The sequence below is a fragment of the Myotis daubentonii genome, chromosome 3 (genome assembly GCF_963259705.1).
Source record: "Myotis daubentonii chromosome 3, mMyoDau2.1, whole genome shotgun sequence".
Lineage (NCBI taxonomy): Eukaryota > Metazoa > Chordata > Mammalia > Chiroptera > Vespertilionidae > Myotis > Myotis daubentonii.
In genome coordinates, this window is record NC_081842.1 from 89,194,391 (window position 1) to 89,210,117 (window position 15,727).

General features: G+C 48.3%; 1 protein-coding gene and 1 long non-coding RNA gene across 4 annotated transcripts in view; both read right to left on the minus strand.

Annotated features, from left to right (window-relative positions):
* CHMP2B (charged multivesicular body protein 2B) overlaps positions 1 to 12,812 on the minus strand; it is a 39,825-nt gene extending 27,013 nt beyond the window's left edge. For 2 of the 3 annotated variants that reach the window (XM_059688070.1, XM_059688068.1), the window contains exon 1: positions 12,149 to 12,806. In XM_059688070.1, coding sequence (XP_059544053.1) covers positions 12,149 to 12,151 — 3 coding nt within the window. In that variant the 5' untranslated portion in view covers positions 12,152 to 12,806. Of the gene's footprint in view, positions 1 to 11,854; positions 11,916 to 12,148 lie in introns of all 3 variants that reach the window. The other variant, XM_059688067.1, reaches the window with a different exon arrangement.
* LOC132229317 (uncharacterized) overlaps positions 1 to 15,727 on the minus strand; it is a 261,758-nt gene that overhangs the window by 216,326 nt on the left and 29,705 nt on the right. The window lies entirely within an intron of this gene.

Sequence of the window (15,727 nt, forward strand, 5' to 3'; positions counted from 1 at the left end):
ATACTTCTTCATTTCTAGGGTGTGTGTGTGTGTGTGTGTGTGTGTGTGTGTGTGTGTGTGTGTGTATCTACACTAATAAAAGAGAAACATGGTAATTGTCGTACGACCGCTACCCTTTTCATTGGCTAATCAGCGAGATATGCAAATTAACTGTCAGCCAGGATGGCGACTGGCAGCCAGGCAGCTTGAAACGAACATGAGGCTTGCTTGCCTCAGTGACGGGGGAAACCAACGTTCCCCGCCTGCAGCTGAAGGCCTCTGAGCCTGCAGTTTCAAACATTGTAACAAATACCGCCGGGCTTCAGCCAGCAGGATCGCAACATTGTAAGCAAAGGCCAGAAACCTACTTTCAGCAGCGGAGGCCTAAGAGCTGGAGCCAAGTCTCAAGGTAAAGCTGGCCCAGAATAAAAAAAAAAAAGGAAAAAAGGAGCGGTTGGGAGCTTCAGTCACCCCCAGCCTGAAAACAGCCCTCAGCCCCTCACCCAGACTGGCCAGGCACCCCAGGGGGACCCCCACCCTGAAGGGTGTGTGACCAGCTGCAAACAGCCATCATCCCCTCACCCAGGCTGGCCAGGCACCCCAGTGGGGACCCCAACCCTGAAGGGTGTGTGACCAGCTGCAAACAGCCATCATCCCCTCACCCAGGCTGGCCAGGCACCCCAGTGGGGACCCCCACCCTGATCCAGGACATCCTTCAGGGCAAACCAGCCGGCACCCACCCATGCACCAGGACTCTATCCTATATAGTAAAAGGGTAATATGCCTCCCAGCACCGGGATCAGCGGAGCCATGAGGCCTCCCGGCACCGGGATCAGCGGAGCCATGAGGCCTCCCGGCACCAGGATCAGCGTGACAGGGGGCAGCGCTCAAACCCCCTGATCGCCCTGCGGCTCTGTGTGTGACAGGGGGCGGGGGCACAACCTCCCTATCAGCCCTGCTCTGTTCCTGACAGGGGAAGGCGCCCCAACCCCCTGATCAGCCCTGCTCTGTGCCTGATAGGGGGGAGCTCCCCAACCCCCCCACCCCCACAGGCCCTGCTCTGTGTGTGATGGGGTAGAGCCATACCTCCCCATCGGCCCTGCCCTGAGTGTGAGAGTGGCGGCGCCCCAACCCCCTGATCGGCCCTGCTCTGTGGGTGATAGAGGGTGGTGCCCCACCCCCTGATGGGCCCTGCTGTGTGTGTGACGGGGGCAGCACCCCAACCCCGATTGGCCCTGCTCTGTGCGTGACAGGGTACAGAGCCCCAACCCCCCTGATGGGCCCTGCTCTGTGAGTGACAGGGGGCAGTGCCCCAACCCCCTGATTGGCCCTGCTCTGTGCATGACAGGGGGTGGCGCCGCAACCTCCCCAACGACCCTGCCTTGAGTGTGACAGGGGACGGTGCCCCAACCCCCCAATCGGTCCTACCCTGAGCGTGACTGGGGGTGGCATCACAACCTCCCAATCGCCCTGCTCTATGCATGACAGGGGGCAGTGCCCCAACTCCCTAATCGGCCCTGCTCTGAGCCCGACCAGGGGCTGCACCTAGGGATTGGGCCTGCCCTCTGCCACCCGGTAGCAGGCCTAAGCTAGCAGGTCGTTATCTCCCGAGGGGTCCCAGACTGGGAGAGGGCACAGGCCGGGCTGAGGGACCCCCCTCCCCCCCCCCCCCCGAGTGCACAAATTTTTGTGCACCCAGCCTCTAGTGTGTGTATATGTGTGTGTGTGTGTGTGTGTGTGTGTATATATATATATATATATATATATATATATATATATATATATATATATATGTCTCCTGAGTTCCTGGAACAGAGCTCACATAATCCTTGGAATTTCCTGAGTGATAGAAATGTCTTTTGACTCAGGAAGGGGCAGGGGGTGGGGGAGCTTAGACAAGGTCAGGATGGGGCTGGTTACCAGATCAAATACTTGATTAGAGGATGGGAACTTTCAGTCTCACCCCTCAGGAGAGGGGAATGAGTGAAGACTGGGTTATTAAAACTCTTGAACAAAGAGACTGGTAGAGCTTCTGGGTTGGTAAACAAATGGACAGGCTGGGAAGACGGCATGCCCAGAGAGAGCATGGAAGCTCTTTCTCCCACCCCGTCAATACCTTCCTTCCATTTAACCAATTATTCTTGAGTTTTATCCGTATAACAAACCAGTAATAGTAAGTAAAGCACTTTCCTGAGTTCTGAGAGTTTTTCTAATGATTCTCAAATGTGAGGAGGGAGTTGTGGTGACACCTGAATTATAACAAGTTGGTCAGAAGTAATGGTAGCAACCTGGGACTTGTTCCTGGAATATTAAGTGAGGACAGTCTTGTGGGACTGAGCCCTTAACCTGTAAAGTCTGTGCTAACTCCAGATAGATAGTGTTACAATTTAACTGAATTGTTGGATACACCCAGTTAGTGTCAAAGAATCAGAGTAAAGGTTATAGATATCTTTGTTGAAAAAGCAAGTATTATGAAGTGGGCAAAGTGGGGTGGAAATGGGGGACATCTGTAATAGTGTCAGTAATAAAAACAAAACAGTTTCATGACATGAAATTTTAACAAAACATAATTCAATCAAATAGTTTTACTTCCCCTTTCTTAATTTTATGTAAATATGTGTACCATAACTGTCACTGTATATTAGAGAAGGAAAATAAAGAAAATTAACTACTGCAAATTCCACAGCCTATTGTTAATAGACCTATTAATATTTAAACATTTCTAAGCTATAAACTGAAAGCATATAATGTTATACACTAAAACACAGTCATAATATTTTAAAACACATTATGGTAAGTAGAAAAAGGTAGTAAAATATTTTCATATGAAATGATAGGTATATCCTATAAAACAAACAAATTGCTCTTTAATTTTTAAAAAATAATCTCTATACTAAACCCACATTTAATGATTTTGTCTTCTAGATAATTCAGAAGGAATAACATGAGGAAAGGTTTTAAGGCACTTTCAATGTTTTTAAGGCCAAGTTTATTTTCCATTATATTTATTTATTTTTTAAATATATTTTATTGATTTTTTACAGAGAGGAAGGGAGAGAAATAGAGAGTTAGAAACATCAATGAGAGAGAAACATCGATCAGCTGCCTCTTGCACATCTCCCACTGGGAATGTGCCTGCAACCCAGGTACATGCCCTTGGCCAGAATCGAACCTGGGACCCTTCAGTCCGCAGGTCGACGCTCTATCTACTGAGCCAAACCGGTTTTGGCTATATTTATTTCTTAATAGGTCTGATTTCTTTCCCGAATTACAAGCTCTTTAAGAGGAGGGAATGCATGTATTTTATTTATTTATCCATTTGTATTTCCACCTTACTTCATGCCAACTATTATCCCAATATGTTAATTAACAGTGACCTAAAGGAGTATAAACATATATACTGAAATGTAAAATAATTAAACATATTCCTTTAAAATGTATAATAAAATATACTGGCTATCAAGGAAGAAGGTTGATATTAATAGTAAAATCTGAACTATGACAGATATTGTTCTACAACAGGAAAAATGGAGCATTTAAGTAATCAATGCTTTCCCCTCTTTTCACTGAGCCCGGACAATGACAGCAACATGTACAGGGTACTGCTGACATCTAGGAGCTTGGCTCCTGTCCATCCTGCTCCCCTGCTGACCCTTTGCTTCCCTCCCCAGGTAAAAGAGCATGCCCTGAATCCTTACACTCCAGCACTTCATCTACACCTTCTGGGCTGTTGTGAAGCACTTCACAGTACGTCGTAATAGAAAACTTAAACTGCAAATGTCAAAAGGACACCTATGGTGTGTTCTCTCTGTCACCATTTGATGAGGTAAAAAGGGTCTGGGGCTCTCCCTACCACCACCCTCCCTGACCTATACCCAGCACAACACTTAGAGAAAACCACGCAGGCCACTCTTGGCAATAAAAGCCTGTCTCAAGCCTTTAAGACTCTTAGTACTGAACCAGATAACACATGCATGCACTAGAGTAATTAGGTCTTAGATTTTATTTAAATTTTGGACGTAGGAAGACATAGACAGATAAGGTCCTTCTGCTTTCTTTGACTCCAAGTCAGTAAGGTCTATCTGCTTACAGAAAAGGAAAAAAGAAAGCTGAAAATTCAAAACAAACCTAAAAGGGCCTCCCTAGTGAGGTCTGAGGCCAAGGCCCAACCTGAATTATGGCTGTCCTTTTAGACCATGCTCATTTACATACAATTTGCACATTTGAGGATTAAAGAAAAATAAGTAATTATCAACTGTAAATACGGACATTCATTAATCTGCGGAGAATATTGCTCTAAGTGCCTATCTGATGAGAGAGGGGGGCTGTCTCAAGCTTGCAGGGCAGTTCAGGATTACTGTCTCATGAGCATGAGGCACAACATGCAGATTGTACCACTGGTCAGCTGGTCTACTAGACAGCATCTACTCTACCATATACTGGGTGTTGTCCTTTAAAGTCATGACAGACTTTTAAATCTAATATATCATATTTTCTGCTTTTAAATGCATTCTTTAGGAAAAATCATTTTGATTTATGCAACTTTACTTCTATCAATTATCTTGGATCTAACCATCACATGCATTGAGATAGGAGCACAAAATGTTCCATATCCTGCTTTACCATTTCTGTTAATTGGCTTTTGGTACCCAGATCCCAAGAGGGGAGGGAACTCCCCCTTTAGATTGATCTGCAAGCTCTGCATCAGCTGGTACCACTGGAAATAGTGGGTATAGTGGCACTCGTATAGTGGGATAATGAGTATTTGAGAAACCCTGATCATGACAGTAAAAACAAGAGCCAAGAGTGTGAGTTCAGCAAAAGCAGGCATGGTGGGGCTCACCGATGAACAATGAGGTAGAAAGTAGTCCTGCCTGTGTGGGGATGTGCAATCTTCTTCTGTAGATGGGGGTGGGGCGCTGCAAAAATGTTACCAGCTCAAAGGGTAAGGGGTAAGAAAGGTCAGAACCTACAAAATGCCGGCTCCAGGAACCAAATTTATTCAAAGCCAGAAGGAAAATGACAATGAGAGAGTAGGTGAGGAGAAATTAGAATTTCATATGCAAAGTAAATTCGTTTTTCAGGCTTTGGAAATGGTATCTCAGAAATCAGGGAGAAATGCTATCAACTTAATGAACCAGTTTTGATACATGGTAAAAAAAGGGAAAACCAACTATGGAAAACAGAAAGGACAGTGGAAGATCATGCCAACAGCTTTACTCTACATATGGTCCAGGTAGCCAAGGATCCACTTAAGAACCAGGCTGAAGTTGGAAAACTCAGCAGAACTTGCTTGGAAAGACAACACTAAAGAGAGGACAGGAGAATGTAGCCCTATGGTGGCACAGAAGGAAGTAAAAAGGAATGTGTTGTATTTTTCCCTTACCAGTAAACTCTCAAAAGTCACTCAAGCCCTGAGGAATTCATTGAAATGAATTTATTACTATTATTAAAATACTAGGGGCCCGGTGCACGAAATTCGTGCACTGGGTGTGGGGGGCGGGAGTGTCCCTCAGCCCAGCCTGCCCCCTCTCACATACTGGGTGCCCTCAGGCGTTGACCCCATCACCCTCCAATCGCAGGATCAGCCCCTTGCCCAGGCCTGATGCCTCAGCCAGAGGCATAGACCCCCATCACCCTCCGTTCACCTGATCGGCCCCTTGCCCAGGCCTGACGCCACCGCCAGAGGTGTCAGGCTTGGACAGGGGACTCCCATCTCCCCCCGATCACTGGCTCTGGCCCCCGCCCAGGCCTGAGGCCTCTGGCCCAGGAATCATGCCTGGGCAGGGGACACCCATCTCCCTCTGATCGCTTGCTCCACCCCCCGCCCAAGCCTGACGCCTCTGACCCAGGCTTCAGGCCTGGGAAAGGGGACCATCATATCCCCCCAATCCCCGGCTCCGCCCCCCGCCCAGGCCTGATGCCTCGGCCAGAGGAGTTGACCCTCATCACCCTCCGATCACCAATCACCGGATCGGCCCCTTGACCAGGCCTGAGGCCTCCGGCAGAGGTGTCAGGCCTGGGCAGGGGACCCCCAGCTCCCCGCGGTTGCAGGCTCCGCCCCTGCCCAGGCCTAACGCCTCTGGCCTAGGCGTCCGGCCCGGGCAGCGGGGACCCACAGCGGCAGCGGCCCCCGCGATCGTGGGCTCCGCTTTAGGCCCAGGCAAGGGACCCCTAGCTCCTGGGACTGCCAGCTTCGACCGTGCCCAGCTCCCATCGCTGGCTCCACCCCTACTTCCTGCTAGCACTGGCCAGGGCGGCAAAGGCGCCTGATTCTCCGATCATGGCTGGGGGGCAGGGCAAAGGCGGCCCCAGGGCCGCCTTTGCCCTGCCCCCCAGTTCTTAGCTCCCCCCTGGGTTTCCGATCACTGTCAGTGGCAGGGGGCTTCTTCCTGCTTTCCCTTTCGCCTCCCTGCATTGTGCCTACATATGCAAATTAACCGCCATCTTGTTGGCAGTTAACTGCCAATCATAGTTGGCAGTTAATTTGCATATAGCCCTGATTAGCCAATGAAAAGGGTATCGTCGTACGCCAATTACCATTTTTCTCTTTTATTAGTGTTGACTAGAGGCCTGGTACACAAAAATTTGTGCACTCGGGGGAAGGGGGGTCCCTCAGCCCGGCCTGTGCCCTCTCGCATTCTGGGACCCCTCAGGAGATAACGACCTGCTGGCTTAGGCCCGCTCCCGGGTGGCAGAGGGCAGGCCCAATCCCTAGGTGCAGCCCCGGGTCAGGCTCAGAGCAGGGCCGATTGGGGAGTTGGGGCGCCGCCCCCTGTCATGCACAGAGCAGGGCAGATTGGGAGGTTGTGATGCCACCCTCAGTCACACTCAGGGTAGGGCCGATTGGGGGGTTGGGGCACCGTCCCCTGTCACACTCAAGGCAGGGTCGATGGGGAGGTTATGGCTCTACCCCGTCACACACGGAGCAGGGCCCGTGGGGGGTGGGGAGGTTTGAGGCGCCGCACCCTGTCACACAGAGAGCAGGGCCAATCAGGGGGTTGAGGCGCCTTCCTCTGTCACGAACAGAGCAGGGCCGATCAGGGGGTTGGGGCACCGCAGCCTGTCACACACAGAGCCGCAGGGCAATCAGGGGGTTTGGGCGCTGCCCCCTGTCACGCTGATCCCGGTGCCGGGAGGCCTCATGGCTCTGCTGATCCCGGTGCTGGGAGGCATATTACCCTTTTAGTATATAGGATAGAGGCCTGGTGCATGGGTGGGTGCTGGCTGGTTTGCCCTGAAGGGTGTCCTGGATCAGGGTGGGGGCCCCCACTGGGGTGCCTGGCCAGCCTGGGTGAGGGGATGATGGCTGTTTGCAACTGGTCACACATCCTTCAGGCTGGGGGTCCCCACTGGGGTGCCTGGCCAGCCTGGGTGAGGGGATGATGGCTGTTTGCAGCTGGTCACACACACTTCAGGGTGGGGGTCCCCACTGGGGTGTCTGGCCAGCCTGGGTGAGGGGATGATGGCTGTTTGCAGCTGGTCACACACCCTTCAGGGTGGGGGTCCCTACTGGGGTGCCTGGCCAGTCTGGGTGAGGGGCTGAGGGCTGTTTTCAGGCTGGGGGTGACTGAAGCTCCCAACCGCTCCTTTTTTTCTTTTTTTTTTTTTTTTTTATTCTGGGCCAGCTTTAGCTCTGAGGCTTGGCTCCAGCTCTTAGGCCTCCGCTGCTGAAAGTAGGTTTCTGTCCTTTGCTTACAATGTTGCGATCCTGCTGGCTGAAGCCCGGAGGACTAAAACTGGGGTTTTGTTTAGCTTCTATATTTGTTACATAGTTGCTTAGAGTTGCAGCTCAGAGGCCTGCAGCAGCAGGCGGGGAACGTTGGATTCCTCCGTCACTGAAGCAAGCAAGCCTCATGTTAGTTTCAAGCTGCCTGGCTGCCGGCCGCCATCTTGGCTGGCAGTTAATTTGCATATTGCCCTATTAGCCAATGGGAAGGGTAGCGGTCGTACGCTAATTACCATGTTTCTCTTTTATTAGATAGGATCAGTGTTTGGAGAGCTGACGGGAAGTATTTAGATGGGCCAACTATACGTTACATTTGGTTCTTAAAGACACAGGCTCTGGCCCTGCCTTCAAGAACAGCTTCAGAAAATGGACCAAGGTCATTTTTCAACTTAAATAAATAGGGAAATGAGAGGGAAAGATCATCTGCCTCACAGACACCTGGACTTGAAGGTAGGTAATAGTAGCATGAAAAGAAATACCAGTCTTTGGTATCATGATAGGGATGGAGAAATACACAGGGAAACATTTTCTAGAAATATCCATTCTAAAAGCATGGAGACCTTTGCTCAGAAAAAATGCTAGGAAGACTGTACTGTGCTCCTGAATCACACAAGCAATAATAATAATAATAATAATAATAATAATAATAATAAAGGAGCGGTTGGGAGCTTCAGTCACCTGCCAGCCTGAAAACGGCCCTCAGCCCCTCACCCAGACTGGCCAGGCACCCCAGTGGGGACCCCCACCATGAAGGGGGTGCGGCAGCTGCAAACAGCCATCATCCCCTCATCCAGGCTGGCCAGGCACCCAAGCGGGACCCCCACCCGGATCCGGGACACCATTCAGGGCAAACCAGATGGCCCCCACCCATGCACCAGGCCTCTATCCTATATAGTAAAAGGGTAATATGCAAACTGACCCTAACAGCAGAAAGACTGGGAATGACTGGTCACTATGACACTCACTGATCACCAGGGGGCAGACGCTCAATGCAGGAGCTGTCCCCTGGTGGTCAGTGCGCTCTCACAGGGGGGAGCTCTGCTCAGCCACAAGCCAGGCTGATGGCTGCCAGTACAGCGGTGGTGGTGGGAGCCTCTCCTGCTTCCTCAGCAGCACTAAGGATGTCCGACTGCAGTTCAGGCCTGCTCCCCGCTGGCAAGTGGACATCCCCCGAGGGCTGCCAGGCTGCCAGAGGGATGTCTGATTGCCATCTTAGGCCCAATCCCCCGAGGAGTGGGCCTAAGCCAGCAGGTGGTCATCCCCTGAGAAGTCCCAGACTGCGAGAGGGCACAGGCCGGGCTGAGGGACCCCCCCTCTCCCCCCGAGTGCACAAATTTTTGTGCACCGGGCCTCCAGTTTATATATAAAAGCCTAAGCAACTGAATGATCGAATAACCAGTCGACCGGTCACCACCGGGGCAGTTCCTGTGTTGAGCGTCTGCCCTCTGGTGGTCAGTGCGCTCCCACAGCGGGAGTGCTGCTCAGCTGACTGATGGGCGCCAGACACCAGGCTCACAGCTGGCGAGGGCTGCTGCGGCGGCACGAATCTCTCCCGCTTTTGCAGCAGCACTACTGAGCTGCAGCGACAGGTGCTGCAGGGCCGGGATGCTCGGGCTCCTTCCTGGCCGCCTGCTGCTTTGCACACTACTACATCCCCCAAGGGTCCCGGATTGCGAGAGGGCACAGGCCAGGCTGAGGGAACTCGCTGGTGCACAAATCCGTGCACTGGGTGTCTAGTTTAGTATAACAGACAAAAACTACATAGTGCATAAAGAACTCCACTTTTTAAGAGGATATTAAGTTGTGCATTTATGACAAGTCCTCATGGCATTCTGATTTACAGGTTCATAATTAGCTCCAATAAATAGGTCCCCATTCATCTACTTAAGGAAAAACAACACACTGTAAACACTTTACCCTAATAAATTTGCATATATCTTATAAATCAGGAAAAGGGAAAACAAGGAATCAATTGTAATTTCAAATTCAAAAGAATCTTTCTCTTATATGGCACTGAGGTACAGGTCTCATTAATTTCTATAACAAAATATACAGTGCGGGGACTTGTTCATCTCTGTGTCAAGAATGAATTAAACATAACTCTGAATAGTAATAAGTGCTGTATGTTGTCTCCCTTTTTAATTTACATGTGCAGTAATCTTTAATGATATAGCATGCAACTCTTCCAGCCAATCCAAGGAGACAAAAAGATTCAATTATTTTCCAGATCTATAAGCAGTTACATACTTCCTTATATATCAGAATTTCATTACTGCTGAAACAGATAAAAAGACAGCAAATAGTAAAAGATCTTATGATCAGTAGTCAACAAATTCAAAAATATGGGAGAAATGCATAAAAATACATTTCATAATATATAGCCTCATTACTGCCAAGAATACCATCACCTTTTAAACAAATAAAAAACCAACTATTTAATAAAACGAGTAAAATCCTCAGTAAAGCTCTGCATCAAAATTATAAAAGTATAGTTCTAGAATTAAGATGTCATCAAGTGATTTGAATTGACATGATAATTTAAAAAAAAAAACCATCAAGTATGTAGTTTAGTAGTTATAGTAGATGCAGATGATGGGCAAATTTACATTCAGAACTTTCATATACAGATCTTTAAGTCAGTACCATAGTTTCTAGCAAAAATCTTTAAGACTTTCTCCCCCACTCCCAAATAAGTCTAATTAGCAAAAACATTATTTCTTGGATGAATTAACCCAACTGCAAGTGAGTATACACTTAAACACCCTCAGTGCACACCCTCATTGTCTTTATTTTTATTCAGCTCTATACTTCAAGCACAATAGTCATCAGATTGCTAAAAGCACCAGGAAGCACAGCCATGAGAATACAGAACTGACATTTGATAGATATTAAGCAATTAAAGCTAACAAGTTTGGCTTTTAATGTTAAATTTTTTTTTAAAATTAATTTTTAACACCACAGTAAGAAAGATGCAACCCCTTTGCTCTGCTTAGTAAAATTCTCACTATATAAAACTGAAACAAAGAAATAAACCTTTTTTTCCTACCCTGGAGTACTATATAATACCTGATCATCACAATAGTAGTACTGGAACACTGAAAAAATAAAGTGCCACGTTAAAGATTAAATAAATAACATTCTCAGGAGTAACACACATAAAACCCACTTCACATCATTGTATTGCATCCTAAGGCAACTTGGTAGTTATTCTGGTATTGTAAATGGTTAATAAAAAGTCTCAGTTAATTAAAAAATCTAGAAATTAAAAAAATACATATATCTTTTCACCCACTTATGGTAAGTAAAAATTTATTATTAGGGGTAAGATGACATTACATGTTGAAGTGAAGGGTAGAGTGGCAGAGTAAAAATGATGTCTTTGTTATCCTCCCCAAAATAATTTTGCTTGGATTGGCATAGTCCATACCAAGAATGAAGGAGTTACCCGGGTCTGGGCTGAGCACCCTGTTTGTACCAATCACTGTCTAGCTGCTGCTGCTCCTTTTGTGGCAGAGTTAGACCCTTACAAAGAAGTGATTCTTTGGTTGAACCAGCGGCAACCTAGACTCAATATGCAATGAGAAACACATGAATGAATTTGATTCCTGGTGGCCGTCAATGAAAGTATCAAGACTATCCATAATCAGTGTGATATGAACATACATGACAAACACTGCTTATGCACACCGATTTGCACATTCCTGTACACCCACTTTTCTTCCTCTTTGGATAACACTGAGCTAAACGTTTGAAACAATGAAAGCACCTTAAAATGTAAACTTCTATGTAGATAACAGACACCACATCTCTTACTTCAGGTAGCAGAAGATAAACACAAGGGAGAAAAATCCATTATGAAACTAAATCCAGGCACTTCCCTTGGGTTCCTTTTCTTTTTTCTGTTGCTGTCAGTCCAGAACTGATTCACATCTGTACGGATGGGGTGTTCTTAGGACAAGACCAACCCAGACCCAAGTTCATCTTGATAACTGGAGCCTGTTTACCTCCCCCCGCCCCCCCCCCCCCACACACACCCCTTCCCCTTCCGCAGGTACAAGTTTCTGGTCTGCATGCCTAGAAGTAGTACAAACCCAACCTGGAGAAGGAGCCAAACGGACGAAACTAACGAGAAATTCATTAAATCACCAAGTCTAATAACACTCAGGGGCCAGCAGCATCCTGCCTCCTCCAAACGCTCAGGATTCGGCTAAAGGAAAAAACAGGGCGGGGGTCGGTGTCACCAGGAGGAGGGCGCCAGGCTGCCCAGGGGTGAGGCTGGGTGCGCGTCCGAGGAGAGGAGGAAGCAGGAAAGTGACGCACCAGGGCGGTCACCTGTGGGGCCACGGAGCCAGCCCCGCCCCCAGGGGCTGCCGCGAGAACCGCGGCCCGAAGCCCCCCAACCCGCCTGGGAACCACTGCGCCGGGCCCCCCGGAACTCACCATCCACGGTTTTCTTCTTGAAGAAGGACGCCATGGTCAGGCACCGCTCCCAGGCGGCCCGGTTCGGCCCGGCCCGGTGCGCAACCGGGAGAGGACAGGGGAAAGGACAGGCCCTGGGCGGGTTCGGGAAGGCGAGGCCGAAGGACCGGAGGACCGGAGAAGAGGGCAGGGTCTCCAGGCAGGACCGCAGAGGGCGGTATCCGCGCAGCCTCCCGCCGCCGACTCGCCGGTGCTCAGGTGACTGCGAACTAAGACACTTTTTGAGAAGTCACTTCTGGGCGGCGCCTGCGCGCTGTCCGCCGCGCCTGCGCACTGAGGCGCCTGAAGCCGCCGCCGCTGCCCTCACCTCGGCTGCCGCCCGGTCCTCCCGCGTTCGGGGTCCGGGCGCCGCGACCCCGCGGGGACTTGCGGAGGTAGCGGATCGTGGGGGCCGCGGGCCGGCTCGGGGGCCTTCTTGTACGCGGGCCCCGTGCTGAGCGCCGGCAGAGAGGAGCCTTGCTCAGCCCCTGCCCCTTCGCCGGGAAGCAGGGGTCCCCGCCGTCCTGGGACCCGCGTGGGTGGTCCGGAACCGGGGGATTTACGGTCGTCCCGCAGCTGTCATGTCAACACCGCGCTAAGGGCAGGCCCCGCGGCCACGCTGCGGTGCGCGCCGCGGTGTCCGCTCCGGAGGGAGCGCGCGCTCCCTTCCGCCCGGCTGCTCAGCCGCTCCCGCCGGGGCCGGGACGAAGCGCCGCCGGCGGCCCTGGGCGCAGGGCTCGGACCCGGGTCGCCTCCGGTGATGCGGCTTCTAGGCTGGGCGAGGGCGGGGAGGAAGGAACGGGGGAGCAACTTTCTCAATGCAACACTTTCATGTTCTCAACTGGAAACATGAACAACAAAACACCGACAACCCTATTTTAAAAAATATATCGTTTGCTCAAGAAAAATTCCTGGCTATAATGTGAACCTATTAGAATGCCATGTAACGGTACACTGTTTTTGCTGTGGGGGGAAAAAAAGGCACCCCCCCCCCCATCATGTTAAAGTAATTTAAAGAATTCTTGTGTATATAAGCATAAATATGGGAAATACAATCTTTGGATCAGGTCTTTCAGGTCATTGTTTTACTTCATTGTGTGTGTGTGTTGATGTGTACACATATTTCAGTTTAATGTATTATTTCACTATTTAGAATCTTATTTGCTTCGAACTTTCCCCTCCCAATGAATTTATTAGTGCTTTGAGCAACACTGCCTTCCACAGGATAAAAATAATAATGGCCTATATTTTTACGTAGATGTGTTTTCTGTTAGGAAAGACACTCCAATAATCGTGTCAATATTATCAGTCACCTCTAGCTATATGAATCGTGTCTCAAGGATTTTTAAGTATTTGTGGTATTCAGACTTCCCTTCCCAATCTCCCCACCCGTGTCCCTGCCCCCCCCCCCCCACACTTAGGTGTGAAAGCCTTCAGGGTCACTAACAACCCTGTGGTTCCTACTAAAATTTACCTAAGAGTTTGCTCATAAAAACTTGCTCAGAATGACAATAACAGGCAAGGTGAACCTGCATTACTCCTCAGGTCATTCCAGATACTATGGGAAGGTGAAGAAGCGAGGAGACAGGGAAAACGCTGAGGGGACTTCCTCTGGGCACCCAAGACCTGGCCTTTCCTGGAGTCAGCTCTGGCAGAAAGGCGGTTTCCCTGGCTGCCTGCTGTAATGGATGGCACTGAGCTGTGCTTGAATGCTTGAGCAGCATGAGCTGTTTTGAGTGTGGTAATCAGACTCCTCCCTGCTGCAGTCACCCTTGTTTTATTGCTCCTACAGACTCCCCCCCACTGACCCAATTGTAACAGTTGGGAAAATGCCAACATACTTAACAGCAACCATATGGAAGACCCTCCAAAAGTGCACAGCAGGAGCTAAAGACAGGGCTTGTTCATTACAATAAAGATAAAATAGAAATATGTGGTGTGTAAACCCAGCACTCTAGGAGCTTGGTTCTCCCATAGTTGGAAATAGGCTGACATTTAAGCTGATATGCCCGCGACTGTCGGCCAAACTCCAGTGCTGCATCTTTGATATGTACATCACTTCTTATGTGAAAGGCATGTACATTTAAATATAACTGAGATTTAAGACACCAAGAAGCCATAAGCTACAAACTATATTTTTTATTTGTTTAAAATCACCATTTGCCCATACAAACTCACTAAATCAACAAGATACATATAAGCATAGTGGAAAGAGAAAACATTGTAATGTCACTCTTTTTAAATCTCATTAAGAAATAATTAACTAATATACTATGATCACATCATTATGATCCAATACTCTTTTTCCAAATGGCTCAGACAGTGGAAAACATTTATTGCATACCTAATGACACATACCATGCTATTCTGTGGACATAGCAGTAAAAACACAAACACAGTTTCTTCCCCCTTTTTTCTCTTACCCACCTTCCTAACAGGCTTTTCATCTTTTCTCATTTACTTGTTACAATTCTTACACCAATTCCAAGGTGTTTTTTTTTTATTTTTATCTCCCCACACCAAATAATCTCAGACACTAGTGGGGTATTGTAGAATTCAAATCAATTCTGACACTATCTACCTGGAGATAGTTTCAGATTCCGCAGGTTAAAGGTAAAGTCCCAAAAGACCCCCGACTTCAGATGCCAATAGCAAGTCCAGGTTGTCACCTGACAGATCGGCTATAAATCCGAGGTTCCCATCACCCCATCCTAGGTTTTCATTAATTTGTTAGGTCTGTTCACAGAACTCAGGAACCCACTTTACTCACTAGATTACTGGCTTATTACGAAAGATATTAAAGGGTAAAAATCAACAGCCAGAAAGAGAGAAACATAGGGCAAGGTCCTGAATGCAGGGTTTCTGTTTCCCTTGGCATTTGCAGCCCAGGCATGGTGGCGCATGAAGCCTCTGGTTCTCCTACCTGGAAGCCTCGGGAGCCCTGCTTTTTGGGTTTTCATCACATTGCACGAGTGATTAAATCATTAGCCAGTGGGGTCTTAACTGCATTGCAGTTGCTCTCCCTTCTCCAGCGGATGGGGAGATGGGACTGAGAATCCTAACCCTCTTATCATGTGGTTGGCTCCCCAGGTGACCAGCCCCCATCCTTAGGTACTTTACAAAGTCCCCTGAGGTATGGTTGAAAGGGGTTTGTTATGAATTCAAGGCACCCTTATAGCTCCCATAGCTTAAGAAATTCCAAGAATTTTAGGAGCTCTGCTGGAAATGGGGACAAAGACCAAATGTATATTTCTTATTGTAAATCACAATATTACACTTGTCCATCACAGAGAAGCAGTCTTTGGCTTAGTGTAAGAAGAAAAAAGTTTTAGTTATAAAATCACTAAATCACAGGGATGTAATGTACAACATGAGGACTATAGTCAATAATACTGTATTAACCCTGTATAGTGACAGATGATAATTAGACTTATTGTGGTGACCTTTTCACAATGTATATAAATATTGAATCACTTTGTTGTATGCCTGAAACTCATATAATATTGTATGTCAATTAAAATAATAATATTATTAATATAATAATACTTTTGAAAAGAAAGA